General features: G+C 32.3%; 1 protein-coding gene across 9 annotated transcripts in view; it reads left to right on the top strand.

Moving 5' to 3' along the window:
- The window catches only part of LOC143067694 (myosin-VIIa-like), a 60,651-nt gene that overhangs the window by 15,042 nt on the left and 28,750 nt on the right, over positions 1-16,859 (top strand). For 4 of the 9 annotated variants that reach the window (XM_076241159.1, XM_076241158.1, XM_076241160.1 and 1 more), the window contains exons 3-12: positions 7,711-7,971; positions 8,597-8,781; positions 10,539-10,660; positions 11,372-11,628; positions 12,211-12,364; positions 12,906-12,982; positions 13,943-14,202; positions 14,869-14,947; positions 15,309-15,440; positions 15,993-16,128. In XM_076241159.1, coding sequence (XP_076097274.1) covers positions 7,711-7,971; positions 8,597-8,781; positions 10,539-10,660; positions 11,372-11,628; positions 12,211-12,364; positions 12,906-12,982; positions 13,943-14,202; positions 14,869-14,947; positions 15,309-15,440; positions 15,993-16,128 — 1,663 coding nt within the window. Of the gene's footprint in view, positions 1-4,218; positions 4,353-7,710; positions 7,972-8,596; positions 8,782-10,039; positions 10,064-10,538; positions 10,661-11,371; positions 11,629-12,210; positions 12,365-12,905; positions 12,983-13,942; positions 14,203-14,868; positions 14,948-15,308; positions 15,441-15,992; positions 16,129-16,859 lie in introns of those variants that run through there. The other 5 variants (XM_076241162.1, XM_076241156.1, XM_076241155.1 and 2 more) reach the window with 3 other exon arrangements.

Raw genomic sequence — 16,859 nt, 5'->3', positions numbered from 1 at the left:
GTTTGTTATATTGGGACTCATTACTGACAGTAGTATTTGAAACCTAGCAACCTAATTTTATCACAGGATTTCAGGAAGGCAGGAGAATGACTCTGCATGTAATAGTGATATAACTATGACTATCAACATGTAGCATTATTATTAGAGGACTCCAATTTCTAAGGTCTCGTTCGTACAAATCAAAGAAATCGAATGTACGTATGCACTATTTTATTTGAAATTGTAGAAGTTATGCCTCTTTGAATATTTATTAATTTTTACTGTTGAAATTAATAAAAATGTGTAACAACTAAGATAGATCTAATGCAAATGCTAAAACAGACGTACTAGAGCATACACTCAAATAAGGAGAACAAAAATAATGCTGGGAGACCCCCCAAAAATGTTGATTTGATAAAATTTAAATAAATGATTTTTTTTCATAAATATGTTTTGCTCAGTATCTGAACACCCAGGGCCATCTTGTCATTGCTAGCATTTGATGTTAGTGTGAACATGTAGTATTTCCCTATCTCAATCCTTTCCAATGTCTTCCTCTTCTGTCCACATACTTATCCCCCTTATTGTGTTATATTTGCCATGGGCTTTATGCTTAAAAGAAACTCCTCATAAGTTCAGTGATATTTCACAACTGTAAAAAATATTTATTATTTTATGTATAAAAAAGAAGAAAGTGTATGACTGTCAATAAGACAACTCTCCACAAGAGACCAACTGACAGAAATTAACAGCTTTAGGTCACCGTATGGCTTTCAACAATGGATAAATCCATATTGCAGTCTGCCATAAGAAGCGCCGTATGGCTTTCAACAATGGATAAACCCATATTGCAGTCTGTCATAAGAAGCGCCGTTATCACAAATGTACAATAATTCAAACAAAAAAACTAATATTTTAACAGTCGGTGTGTCTTTACATCCAACCCCTATTTTAAACTCAATAATTATGTAATTTCTGAAAAAAAAGTTTCATCACCTGACCAGTGAGTATAAGTATACTTTGAAGTAATTTAATAATTGTTAAATCAACTTTGAATCTATCAAAACAGCCCTGGTAGCTTTTGTACTGTGTATTAGTTACCAATATATCTTTATATCAACCTATTAGGCATGTCTGGGGTGGGAGGATGTAAACAAATGCAGGTTCAAAGAAGTTAGTTGATTTTCTGCAGTCACTTCATCTATGTCTTCACCAGGATATCTTAACTACCAGTGAATGGTCTAATAAGAAAGTTTAAGTGAATATTGAGATAATTAAAAACTCAGAAGCATATTCTGACATTAGCCAGCTTTAAAGACTGTCATAATTGTTAATGTTTATCTTTTCTTTGTTTGTATAAGGTAAACATGACAGCATGCTTTTCAACTTTAAAATTTGTTCTATGGATTATCCATAAACCATATCCAATCAAAGAATAACATGAAAAATCAACACTCAGAATAAGAGTTATTTCTCTTCATTGCTACAATATTGTTGGTTCAATGGTGTTAAATGGTTTTCACTATTCATTTGGGCAATATAATGATGGTGAATTACAAATATACAGTAATGAATGAAACTTGATTTTTGCATAATTACCACCTAACATGCCTACCGTTCTGATCAAATAGGTCTTATACCCCAGAGGGGATGCAGTGTGAAATATTCTGCCCAAGTAGGTATCAAACAAAACTCTGCCACACATGGCATTATATTTGAGGTAGCCATGACTTACTGTAAATCATGTATTTTATTTTATTGAAAAAGGCTGACGTCAGGACTCAGGATTGTTATGTTTATTTGAACACATTTTGAATTTTGAATGTGTGCCTCTTGTGTAACAGGCCTTGCTGTAACTCTTCCAGCACCTGACTTCAAACAGGTAGTTAGTGAACTTCATGTTGCTTAGTATTTTTTATGCCCAACCTACAATAGTAGAGGGGCATTATATTTTCTGGTCTGTGTGTGCGTTTGTCTTTTAATTTGTTCGCTTTTTCATTTGTTCCTCTGTATGTCTGTCTGTCCCTCTTCAGGTTAAAGTTTTTGGTCAAGGTAATTTTTGATGAAGTTGAAGTCAAAGTAACTTGAAACTTATTACACATGTTCCCTATGATATGATCTTTCTAATTTTAATGCTAAATTAGAGTATTTGTTCTGATTTCATGGTCCACTAAATTTTGAAAATGATAATGTAAGTGGGGCACCGGTTTACTATGGACACATTCTTGTTTTCAGTGATATAAGAGCTATTTTACTCACTGTTTTGTTAAATGATTTAAAGCCTATTGTCTGCAGTGTTCTGTTGAATGATTTAAGAGTTTTTGTGCCTTGTGTTCTGTTCTATGATTTAAAGACTATTGTGTTAGTGTTCTGTTCAATGATTTAAAGGCTATTGTGCCCAGTGTTTTGTTAAATGAATTAGGGGCTATTTTTTCAGTGTTCTGTTAAATGTTTAAAAGGGTCTTATGCCTAGTGTTCTGGTCAATGATTTAAGGGCTATTGTTTTCAGTGTTCTGTTAACTGTTTTAAAGGGTATTGTGCCTTGTGATCTGTTCAATGATTAATGATGTGTGTGCTTATTGGTCTTTTAAATGATTTGAGGACTGTTGTGCTAATTATTCTGCTAAAATTGTTTAAAGGCTATTGTGCTTAGTGTTCTGTTCAATGATCTATGGACTTTTGTGCTTAAGTTAGTGTTTTGTGCAATGATCTATAGAATATTGTGGTGAGTGTTCTGCCCAATGATTTTAGGGTTTTTGTGTTTGTGTTCTGTGCAATTATTTTAAGACTATTGTGCTTTGTGTTCTGTTCAATGATTTATGGACTTTTGTGCTTAGCTTTATGTGCAAGGCAATGATATGACGTGGACTATTGTGCTAAGTGTTCTGTGCAATGATCTATAGAATATTAAGTATTTTGGTGAGTGTTCTGCCCAATTATTTCGAGACTATTGTGTAAGTGTTCTGTGCAATGTTTGAGAACTGTTATGCTTAGTGTTTTATGAATTGATTTATACAATGTAGTGTATAGTGTTCTGTGCCATGATTTATAGACTAGCTGTGGTTTATTTTTTATGCCCCACCTACAATAGTAGAGGGGCATTATGTTTTCTGGTCTGTGGGTCCGTTCGTCCGTCCATTCCTTCGTCCCACTTCAGGTAAAAGTTTTTGGTCAAGGTAGTTTTTGATGAAGTTGAAGTCCAATCAACTTGAAACTTAGTACACATGTTCCCTATGATATAATCTTTCTAATTGTAATGCCAAATTAGAGTTTTCACCCCAATTTCATGTTCCACTGAACACAGAAAATGATAGTGGGAGTGAGGCATCCGTGTACTTGGGGCACATTCTTGTTTTTTTTTGTGTTGGTTATCAATTGACCAAGGTGATGTATACATAACCTTTAACTTACAAGATAAGATTGCTTGTTTTGTGTTCTGTATTTTTTCTATATGACTGTTTTTCTACATAGTGGTGACAATATGACAATCACTTTAACCATTCAGCCATTATGATATCTCTTCAAAAATGAGTGATCCTAAACACTGCTAGAAAATATGCCTGCACTTAGTGGGTTTATGTTGGAAAAACTTTGTGTCTAGACATCATTTTAATGTTTTTTTATGTGTAAATTGAATATATTTGATCTCTTTTTTCTATCCTTGATCACTTATGTGGCTCAGATAGGTGAGAAACTCACACATCTAACTGAATAATGAATATGATATTGGATGAAAATTAATCAAGCTAAAGTTATATAACTGCAGGTTACAACCCTTTAAAACAAACAAGGCTGCACAAAAAAAATAATTGTTAATCAATGAATGTTTCCCCCATGGATATCTAAAAACTAAATAGAAACATAAATTGTCAGATTTCAAAAATATAAAAACTAAAATACAATTTACCTGCCTCAAGTACTTAGTGGATCTTGTGTCTGATGAGAGTAATAATCTCGTTCTTCATCCAGATATCATTATCTATATCAATTGACCAATTCCATTAGGCTGTTTATACGACTCTCCTTTATATGGAGGTTTTTATCACTAAAAACAAGATAATAGTGGGTCGTGCAGATAATCTAGTTTATAATTCTGAAAACAACCCACCGAACACCTTGGCACAAATACATTATAGTGATTCAAATATTTCAAAGTTCCACACCTTCCAACGGGAATTAACGTAAAATGTCAAACTTTAATGGCATTTTACATCATAAAATGCATGGAGAAATATTGGTATCACTTCAGAAATGAAATGGGATTATGAATTTTCTAGTATTAAGTGTTCTTTCAAAATAGTACAAATAGTAAAATTGTACAAAATATGGAAAAAAACGATGAACACAATGTGTATCCACGACTACAGGTACATGTAAGTATCAATCAGAATTTGATGAAGTCAATTGATGAAATTTTGGAAAAAGATTTATTACTAAGATATATTACAGCAAATAGGAATTAATGTAGTTGGAAAAAAATAGTGTTTAAATGAAGCTAAGATAGGCCAATATTGGAAGACATAAACATAAAAAAAGTATGAATGTTGATAGATCTGGAGTAATAACTATTGAAATAAAATAAAAGACAAAAAAAAAAAAGAGCAGCCAATCTGTTTCAGAGAGGAGATTCAAATAAAATAACCCAAATTATCTAGATATACTGATTTCTTTAAAGATTAATAACTTCTGATGTTGCAACAAAATTGTGCCTAATTTTAAAAGGATAAAAAACAGCGAATTTTTTAGATTAAGAGTTTATTAAGAATTCTAGAAAATGGAAAGGTTTAGACCATGGGATGTTACTCCAGTGTTGTCATTAGTTTTCTTCTTAAAAAAAGGCTTTCCATTGGCCACAAACTATTTTGTGATCATGTATGTATGGTTACACACCTGTGATCATGTATGTATGGTCACAACACTGTGATCATGTTATGTATGTGTGGTTAAACCCCTGATCATGTATGTATGGTCACAACACTGTTATCATGTATGTATGGTCACACCCTTGTGATCATGTATGTATGGTCACAACACTCAAGCACTGTGGTTTTCAAACTTGTTTATGTAATGGTCAATGTGCTGTTACCATTCTGGAAAAGTTAAATTATTGTTGTCATTTTATAATTATCAATGTTGTGTTACCATTCTGGAATAGTCAATCTAAGGATACTTTTGAAAGGTCAATTAAATGATAATTAACACTACATTAACTATTCTGGAATGTTAACACTACATCGACCATTCTGGAATGGTAACACTACATTGACCATTCTGGAATGGTAACACTACATAGACCATTCTGGAATGGTAACACTACATCTACCATTCTGGAATGGTAACACTACATCGACCATTCTGGAATGGTAACACTACATTTACTTTTATGGAATGGTAACACTACATCGACCATTCTGGAATGGTACCACTACATCGACCATTCTGGAATGGTAACACTACATCGACCATTCTGGAATGGTAACACTACATTGTTACCATTCCAGAATGGTCGATGTAGTGTTACCATTCCAGAATGGTCGATGTAGTGTTACCATTCCAGAATGGTCGATGTAGTGTTACCATTCCAGAATGGTCAATGTAGTCTTACCATTCCAGAATGGTCAATGTAGTCTTACCATTCCAGAATGGTCAATGTAGTGTCACAGTATTGTGACCATACATACATGATCACGGGTTTAACCACACATACATAACATGATCACAGTGTTGTGACCATACATACATGATCACAGGTGTGTAACCATACATACATGATCACAAAATAGTTTGTGGCCAATGGAAAGCCTTTTTTTAAGAAGAAAACTAATGACAACACTGGAGTAACATCCCATGGTCTAAACCTTTCCATTTTCTAGAATTCTTAATAAACTCTTAATCTAAATAATTCTCTGTTAAAATTATTATACTGCAAAGGAGTTAGTTATCTAACAATTCATTCACATTGCAGATATAAATTTAAAGTTATGGGTGCTATAAACAGTTTCGTACTAAAAACTAGGGGTATTTCCCCAGTGATATTTTCATATCGATGGAATTCCCTGCTATTTATATACCACTAAATGAAAAAGTTGATTGTTTTTTATGTTCAATGTGAAAAACATATATTGAAGTTCAATTAAAATGCCACTTTTGTCAAGATTTAAAAAAAAAAAAATGTTTTTGTGACTTCCTACTATATGGGAGGCAACTCCATAAACAGCTGATTTTCACCTGTTGCAAAAAGCACTTTGATTTGTCAGGTAAGATAGCTCCTTTCGGAGCAGGCGAACGTAGGCTGAAACTACATTTTCTTAAATCAGCCGGATAAGCTCTTCGAAATGCATATTATAAGAAATCTCAAATATATGCACAGGTTACTGATCCGTGTGTCCAAAGGTGGTCTGTTTTTAAGGTTTTTTAGGGGGAAAATGCCTAATTTCCAGCTGATAACTTGTACCAATTTGCATGTTTAAACAAGAGATGTTGGATTTTTTTTTATTTATTCAGAAAGTTCATAGAATTATCTTTCCATTGATGTATAGATATCTATATAACTATGAATATCTGACTTCTGCATGATGGGTCCACTATTACATGCCCTGTTACAGAATGACGTCACGTAAAAAACTGTTGATTGCACCCTATAAGAAAATTTCTCATAACAACTAAGGAATTTGAAGCATTTTGCAAGTAAAGCAATACTTATAAAAATCAATTGGATTTAAATGTACAACCAATGTTTACATATTACTTTGACAGATAAACATATTCAGTTTAATGAATAAAGTGTAAGTGACCAGTTTGTTATATCTGTGATAGTATTAAACCAGTACAAACAGGGATTAAGATTTTCAATTTTCAAAAGGCCATGTGTATGTTTGAAATTACAGATATACATGGCACCTTATTTCATTTTAGAATTGGGTAAATCTTATCTTTCTCATCTTATTATATATTATCAAAAGAAAAGAAATTTCCAATAAAATTTAATATTGGTTAAACATTGTATGTTAGGGTGGTACGTACGTCTGTCAGCTGTTTTAAGTATAATGTTGTTTTACTGGTAGATTGTTTCATGATTTGCTATTGGATATGATGAAAGTGTCATTGTGTATATAGTTTAGTGCCATCAAAAGGGGGTTGGTTTTGTTCATCAAAATATGTTCCAATTGGCCTGAAATATCTGCGCTTTGCTGTGAAAATTGTGACAGAAAGACCACTTTATGGTACAGGAGAAAAAATAAGTTTAAAAAACAGTATTAGGTTGACTTGTCTATGTTTATAAACTAAATGGAAATAAAAAACATTTATATTGTGTTCCTTGACTTGTCAGAGTGAAAATTGGGATTTCATTGACTAAAAATGTCTGTAGTACTAGCTTATTGTTTTTGCTTTTTTGAAAAATTACTTGTTGAACTTGATTGCATATATCATTACAGGTCTGTTACAGGGTATATGCATACAATTGGTTTGTACTGTAGTAATTTTAGATCTTGCCATATTGTATATAGTCTTGTCTTCTAATTTTTAGGAGACTATGTTGAACCTCTATATATCTATTCTGGTTTGATTGTTTTGTTCGGTTTCTACCACATCTCCATTTATATTTTACCTAGCATTAATTGTCGTCACTGAGGTTAATACAACCACCTTTTTTTTGTTTTGTGTAAAGAACTCATTTGGCTTAAAGTGACCTATTAATTCTTATTTTATTTTGATATTGTTAACCTTTAGGGAGACCATGTGTGGCTGGAGCCAGAGACGAAGGGAGAATTTAATGTGGCCATTGGAGGGAGGGTCAAGTTCACACAGTCTGGTAAGATCCAAGTGATTGATGATGATGGCAAAGAAGTATGGCTGGATGGGAAGACACAGATCAAACACATGCATCCTACATCAGTGGAAGGAATCGAAGACATGATTGGGTTAGGTGATCTAAACGAGGCTGGAATCCTGAGGAATTTGTTTACAAGATACATGGAAAATCTTATATACGTATGTTTAGTTTTTAACTGCTCATTACTTAAAACTTCCATCTTATAAATTTGTACAAGTGTAGTACATGTAGGATATTTTGACTTTGCGTTTCTTAGGGGTTAAGTACCAGTGACTGTCAGAAAAATGTGTATTTCCAAGTACCTGTTATAAAACAAACAAAAAAAATTAGGTATTTTACTACATCTTATTGGCTTACAATCTAAGTTTTTACAAATGAAGAAATTTTTTTGACAGAAGATGCCAATATATTGTATACCAATTTTCATAACATTTTTGTCATTAAGAAAAAAAAATCTGTTGACAGAAACTGATCCTTAACCAGTAAAAAAAAAGTTATATTCCTACTAAATTATGTTGCATTGAGAATTAGACTTTAAAAATTCTGTTCCAAACCTAAAAAATGGAAGGTATGATAAATTTATGAATTCTACATGAAAGAAAAGCTGACAAAATACCAAAAAATCTTCATGATAAACTATGAATACTTTTCAAACTAGATTATTTTATAAATTCCATGTTTGTAATGTAATTTAAACTTGCTTGATGTTAAATTTATTTTTGCAAATGAAAAATGTCTTTGATAGAATGATGTGTACTATCTTCTTACTCTTTTACTTTACAGACATTCACAGGTTCCATCCTTGTAGCTGTTAACCCATACCAAGTTCTTCCTATATACACCAGTGAACAGATTAAACTGTACAGTGACAGGAAAATAGGAGAGTTACCTCCTCATGTATTTGCTATAGCAGATAATTCATACTATAACATGAAAAGATACAGACATGACCAATGTATTATAATCAGGTGAGAGTTATCTCCCCATAGCAGATACTTAATACTATAACATAAAACAAGAGTGCACACACTGAAATGTCTCGCCTTCTTTACTAATCATTGATATTATGTTGATACTCCTAAATATAAAGCTTTATTACGACTGTCACATAAACTTTACATGAACCATGAAAATGAGCTCAAGGTCAGTTGAACCATATGCCAGGCAGACATGTATAGCTAACAATGCTTCCATACAACAAATATAGTTGACTTATTGCTTATAGTTTAAGAAAATAGACCAAAACACAAAAACTTAACACTGAGCAATGAACCGTGAAAACCAGGTCAAGGTCAAATAAAACCTGCACGACTGACATATAGATCATAAAATATTTCCATACACCAAATATAGTTGACCTATGACATATAGTATCAGATAAAAAGACCAAAACTCAAAAACTTAACTTTGACCACTGAACCATGAAAATGAGGTCAAGGTCAGATGACATCTGCCCGCTAGACATGTACACCTTACAATCATTCCATACAATAAATATAGTAAACCTATTGCATAAAGTATGAGAAAAACAGACCAAAACACGAAAACTTAACTATAACCACTGAACCATGAAAATGAGGTCAAGGTCAGATAACATCTGCCCGCTTGACATGTACACCTTACAATCATTCCATACAACAAATATAGTAAACCTATTGCATAAAGTATGAGAAAAACAGACCAAAACACAAAAACTTAACTATAACCACTGAACCATGAAAATGAGGTCAAGGTCAGATGACACCTGCCAGTTGGACATGTACACCTTACAGTCCTTCCATACACTGAATATACTAGACCTATTGCTTATAGTATCGTGAGATATGGACGTGACCACCAAAACTTAACCTTGTTCACTGATCCATGAAATGAGGTCGAGGTCAAGTGAAAACTGTCTGACAGGCATGAGGACCTTGCAAGGTACGCACATACTAAATATAGTTATCCTATTACTTACAGTAAGAGAGAATTTAACAAAACAAAAAATCTGAACTTTTTTTTCAAGTGGTCACTGAACCATGAAAATGAGGTCAAGGACAATGGACATGTGACTGACGGAAACTTCGTAACATGAGGCATCTATATACAAAATATGAAGTGTCCAGGTCTTGCACCTTCTAAAATATATAGCTTTTAAGAAGTGAGCTAACACCGCCGCCGCCGCCGGATCACTATCCCTATGTCGAGCTTTCTGCAACAAAAGTTGCAGGCTCGACAACAATACAGACATGACCAATGTATTATAATCAGGTGAGAGTTATCTCCCAATAGCAGATACTTCATACTATAACATGAAACGATAGTCATGATTAATATATTATTATGAGGTGAGAGTGATCTCCCCATATATTTGCAATTGCAGAAAATTCATACTATAACATGAAATAATACAAGATATGTTCTTAAATTAAACCTATCACTCATTTGTGACTTCTGGTAGTTTGATGCGATATCGATGATCTGTTACTTTGTCACCAAATTAGTTATTAATGAACTACACAAAAATTTCAAAAGATATTATGGATGCTTTCATTTCATTTGTCCTACCTTCAGTTTTAATAGTCACATTCAGCTATTTTAGGTAGTAGGAATTTTATCTTTGAGTTTGGAAAGACACATTTATCGAATAAAAAACAAAGGTTAACATAGTTTTCTGGACTTTTTGCATTGAGCATTGCCCAAAATATTTCCGAAGCTATTTGTAATAATAAGTTTGTTATTTCAGTGGTGAATCTGGTGCTGGTAAAACAGAAAGTACAAAGCTAATTCTTCAGTTCTTAGCTGCTGTCAGTGGTCATCATTCATGGATTGCTCAACAAATTCTAGAGGCTAACCCTATTATGGAAGGTAATAAATGTCTATCAATAATCAAATATGTACTGGAGATATATTAATTTGGTTAAGAAAAGTATGGCACGACAAAACTGCCTGCTCTTAACTGAATGAATTTTACAGAAAAAATACCAAGTGTTAAGTTGTGCACCTCAAATTTATTGTTTGTCCAATTAACTTTTGGTGTTGAACAAGTGTTATATAAATCTAATGGAGCAAAGAGAAAGATCTGATTTGAATTACGTTGCATCAGAATTCAATCAGTTTTAACAGATATTGGCAATTCAAATACTTTCACCATTTTTTGTCATCCTTTCATTAACTACAACAATTGTTTAGATATAACTTATTTGAACAGTTGATGCATTTTCTTTTCTAATCAGACAAGCATCATTAGCAGCTTTAATCACATGTTAGTCTGTATAATGATACTTTGTCCCATTATCCTAGCTCCTGTCTTTGAGCTTATGCTTATTTGCAGGTTCATTCTACATTCTTCTGTTACAAATTCACAAGCCCTCAAAATGAGTAATGAATTATTGACATATAACTTATATTAAATTTTTTACAAACGAAAGTGAACCAACGCCTGGTGAGTCTGTAGTATGGTAGAGTCCATAAAGTGGATACCTCGCCGGGTATGCAGGGTCGTTATGATAAAAAACTTTTTATATTAAATTTAAATTACTGACTTAAAAAAATATTTATAAACATGTTGTATTTCAGCCTTTGGAAATGCCAAGACCATTAGAAATGACAATTCTAGTAGATTTGGTAAATACATAGACATTCACTTCAATGAGAAAGGAACAATAGAAGGCTCAAGAATAGAACAATACTTGTTAGAGAAGTCCAGAATAGTTAATCAGGCACACGATGAGAGGAATTATCATATATTCTACTGTATGTTGGCTGGACTGTCAGCTGACGAAAGGAAACAGTTAGATCTCAAAGATGCAACCCATTATTACTATCTAACACAGGTGAGACACATATATACTTAATGTCATGGATCATTAGAGATGGGATTTAAAATTGTATTATTGAAATGAATTTTGAATTTTTCCTTTTTCGTTGAAACTAACAGCACAAATGTAGATGTAGTCACCACACAAATGCAAGAGTTGTAACATAAAATATTTGAAGATTTGAACTTCTTTCTAGCTACACATACAATTTGTAATCAGGGGCTGAAATGTCCAAGTGGTTAAAGTAGTTCATTTACAACTTTCACTAGCCTGTCAATTCCATCACCAATGTAAGTGGTTACGCTCTGGGTACTCAAGCTCCGTCCACTTAAAGAAAGAGGCTCTGGTACAGATACGGGCTCAGAAAATGGTGTTTAACACTAAAAAGCAAACATACAATTTCTAAACTTAACCTTAAAGGCTACTGGTGGGCACTTCTATCTACTGGTAGTATTACCTTTGCCAAAGTGTGTTGTCTGTTTGACTTGCAGGATAAAAAAATTGAAGAACTGTTATTTTGGGGATTTTGTTCAATGTATAAAATAAATATGAAAACAACCATGTTTTTAAATGAACCATATTTGTTTTTGTTTGCAGGGAGGAGACATTAATGTGGAACAGAGGGATGACGGAAAAGAATTTGCTGACATCCGATCAGCTATGAAAGTATTGACATTTAGTGATGCAGAAATCTGGGAAATTTTCAAAATTCTGTCTTTTCTACTTCATATTGGAAATATAAAATACAGTGGTAAGAATTAGATGTTTACAATAAAGATAAGAGAAGATCATAATATATATATATATATATATATTTATCCCTATTTTACGAAATTTTCCTTTGGTCTTACTGACTGATAAATTCCATTCTCAGCACAGTAGAGTGAGATGAAAAATTATCGCTAAAAAACTAAGGAGCATGTGCCGTTATCAATGAAATTATTACATAGGTACAATAGCAATAAACAGATTACCATCTATTGCTTTTCTCACTTTCGCAGTACTGGCTCAAACGAGAAAATAATCTTTTAAATATATCGTAATAAAGTCTTATGATATAGATAAGGTGGAATATAGATTTGTAAAAGGAAAATCTCATAAATTGACAATACAATGGGTAAAAACCCCCTAAAAATACCAAAAGACAAACAGCACTACAGAAAACATATACAACTAAACACGGAGCAACACAAACCTCACTAAAACCCGAGTGATCTCAGGTGTTAAAAGTTCATTTGGTTTCCTGTTATTTGACATTGATTTTATGACATTTTATATTTTTTTATTACCAGAAATTGAAATGGACAATATTGAAGCCAGTGAAATCGTAGATATACAGTATGTCAACAAAGCTGGAAAATCATTAGAGGTAAGAAATAGTATAATAGAAAACAAATTCTGCATACAAAAATCTTTTTATGTATAGCATTTAATTTAACTCTAAAAAGGAAAGCAAGAATTCTGTTTTTCTTACATACCATGTACTATGGATTTTGTTATTTTGAGGACAAGTTATATTTTATAAGAACTGGTTCACCCATACTCACAAAACCCACACAAGTTAATTTTCACCAAAAAAACAATAAATCCTCAGTTTATGTTTGGTAATTGAGATATTAACTGGATTGGCTTTTTTAACAACTAAATATGATAACTCTACAAAATATCAGATCAGAAAGGTGTTAAGCAAAGTTACATTATGAGTTGTGGTTGAATGATATGAATAGACCATATTACTGACTTTTGACTCAGGTTATATAATTTGACGACTGGTTATCTTGGACATCATGGTACTCAAGTAAGAGCAACCAAAATAAGTAAAATCAAACACATAATCTGTAATTTTAGGGGAATGTTTACTTTTTCCAGATGATTTTGTATTGAAAAAAAAATGTTAAGCAGGTAATTTTCCCCAAAAATTGTACCGATTGAAAGCTTAGTTTTACTTCTTTAGCTTGCTCTTACCTGATTTGGTACCATAATGGTCAAGGTAACCAGTTGACAAACTATATAATCCAGAGTCAAAAGTCGGTAATATGAAAATAGTCTATTGAGAGATTATGTGTCAACTTACAGTGTTATCATTCCACTAGTGTCAAATTATAGACAAATTTACAGAGTTTGCTGCTTTTGAAGTTGTTTTCTTGAATAACTTCCATTAGTCATTCTCTGAGTGATAAAGTTGAATGAGATAAATTCTGCTCCTTACCAAAAAAACAGCCATAAAACATGGAATGTAGCATAGGTTGTTTTGAAAATATTTTTTTTAAGTTTTGAATGTATATATAAATAATAAATGTATTTTAAAAATACTTTTTTTAACTTGTAGGTCAGAGCTCAAGATTTGATAGATGCATTGACAACCAGGACAATCATTACACGAGGAGAAAGTGTGACTGTCACCATGCCACCAGAAGGGTCATGTGATGTCAGAGATGCCTTTGTGAAAGGTGTCTATGGTAGAATGTTTGTGTGGATTGTAGATAAGATTAATTTGGCCATATACAAACCTAAGAAATCTCCAAACCAGTTTAGATCCAGTATTGGTGTACTTGATATATTTGGATTTGAAAGTTTTGATCACAACAGGTACTTTTTTTCTTGAAAGTTCAAATCTTTTTTATTATTTATAAAGTTTTGATGGTGATTCAAATGTTAACTGGTGCATTATGACTTGTTGCAAGAAAATTAATTGATGTGTACATGCTTAAATTGTAGTTTCTGTCAGTTATTATCAGCAAGTTATGTCTTCTTCAACATGTGGGATTTTCATCTGTTAGGTTCATACATCTACATTGATTCAACAAAAAAAGAAGAAATAACAAAACATTGTGTACTACACAAGTTATCCTGTTTTACAAATTTCAAACATTAACTTGTCAGAATGTAATATAGCTCCTGGAAATATGTGAAAGAAAAGAAGATCCAAAGGGCTCATCACAAACCAAATGTCAAAGAAAAACATTCCATACAATGGCCACACAAAATGCCAAATAAGCAACAACAATCCATAACACACCACACAAATGACTAAAAATTGGACAACATGCACCCTACTAAACATTCAGAATAAACTCAGTTGTTCAGTGACAAGTTTATATGATATTGTAATTTTCCTAAGGTGCAATGCAGAATAAATCTACTTACTAAATTTCTTACAGAATATACAATTTTCATTGAAATTAACTATGAAACAAACATGCTTTACAATTATATTAAATATGCTTTCTATCATAATGCTTCATTTATTTTCAGCTTTGAACAGCTGTGTATTAACTATGCCAATGAAAATCTTCAACAGTTCTTTGTTCAACATATATTTAAACTTGAACAGGTTTGTTTTATATTAATTTATTACTTTAAATTATTTTAATAGAACATAGCTTCCAAACATTTCTAATAATTGTACACAATGAAAAAAATGGACATTATTATACAGCACCAACATATTGCATACAGCTTGAATCCCAAAGTTATGTGTAATTATTATAGATTATTATATGACAGTTTTCACATTGGCCCTAGTATCAACCTAGAATATACATAATTTCTTTTTAAAGATGTGCTAATTGAAAACTAAACCACAGGTGCAAAAGAAAATATATAAAGTTGTTTGCATGAAATCAAGCTTCATGTTTGTTTGACTTAATTAAATTTCAGCAATAAATAATTAATAAATTTAATTGTTTTAACAGGAAGAATATAATAACGAAGGAATTAGTTGGAAACACATAGAATTCATTGACAACCAAGATACGCTAGATTTGATTGGTGCAAAACCAATGAATATTATATCACTGGTTGATGAAGAGAGTAAATTTCCTAAGGTAAGACCATGAAGAAAAAAAGATGTGGAATATACATCAACAAGACAGTAACCCAACATTACAAAAAACAGTCTATATTCACTAGCATATATAAAAATTGTCAAGCTATGAATTACCAAGAGTCATGAAAAGTTGAAAATAAATTCAAGGTCTGTCATCTTTGATAATTTTCCTAAATGACATAGAAGCATTAAAATATAACAAAATTCAACCACTGATTAGAGTTTTGCATATAGACAGGTACACAGACATGTTCTTTGACAAATTTTAATGTTCCATATAAGTCTCATATATGAACTCATCACAGATACCAGGGGAAAATTTTGTAAGCCAGACACATGTTCCGACTACAAAAGACTCACCAGTAATGATTGAATTCGAAGTTCAAAAGGTCCAAATAAAGTACAAAGATGAAAACCATTGACAACTCAAAATTCTTAAAGGATGAAGGAAACATGTTTGTTTACATAGATTATTCTTATTTGTATAAGAAATGAATTGGTCCTTATGTCTTAATATAAACATTCAAGTTATCAATAATTATTTTAACAGGGCACAGATCAGACTATGTTGAACAAACTTCATCAACAACATGGTACCAATAAAAATTATATTAAACCTAAAGCTGAAATCAGTGTCATGTTTGGTCTCAACCACTTTGCAGGATTGGTGTTCTATGATTGTAGAGGTATGGTTATTTCAAAAATAGAATTGTGTGTATCCACTTGAGGTTTGCATATGTCGTTATAGCAAACAAGTTAATGATGAGTTTCAAAAAAAAAAAATTTCTCACTTACAAATTTAATTAGATTTTGAAGTAATTTTTCATTGTGTATGTTGTAAATAAAGCTGATTTTGTAACAGATCTTTTCAAGTTACATTAGCTAGCAGTAACTTTTTGTATCAGATTCTTTTTCGCTGATTATCTAGAAGGATTGGTTAGATCACAGGTGTCATTATATGATTTTTATTGTCGAGCCTGCAACTTTTGTTGCAGAAAGCTCATCATAGGGATAGTGATCCGGCGGCGGCGGCGGCAGCGGTGTTAGCTCACTTCTTAAAAGCTTTATATTTCAGAAGGTGGAAGACCTGGATGCTTCATACTTTGTATATAGATGCTTCATGTTATGAAGTTTCCGTCAGCCAATGTCCTTGACCTCATTTTCATGGTTCAGTGACCACTTGAAAAAAAAGTTCAAATTTTTTGTAATGTTGAATTCTCTCTTATTTTAAGTAATAGGATAACTATATTTGGTATGTGCGTACCTTGCAAGGTCCTCATGTCTGTCAGACAGTTTTCACTTGACCTCGACCTCATTTCATGGATCAGTGATCAAGGTTAAGTTTTGATGGTCAAGTCCATATCTCAGATACTATAAGCAATAGGGCTAGTATATTCTGTGTATGGAAGGACTGTAA

This window comes from Mytilus galloprovincialis, chromosome 3 (assembly GCF_965363235.1).
Source record: "Mytilus galloprovincialis chromosome 3, xbMytGall1.hap1.1, whole genome shotgun sequence".
NCBI classification, from domain to species: domain Eukaryota; kingdom Metazoa; phylum Mollusca; class Bivalvia; order Mytilida; family Mytilidae; genus Mytilus; species Mytilus galloprovincialis.
The sequence above is the reverse complement of the archived record's forward strand: the minus strand, read 5'-3'. Positions and strand labels throughout refer to the sequence as shown.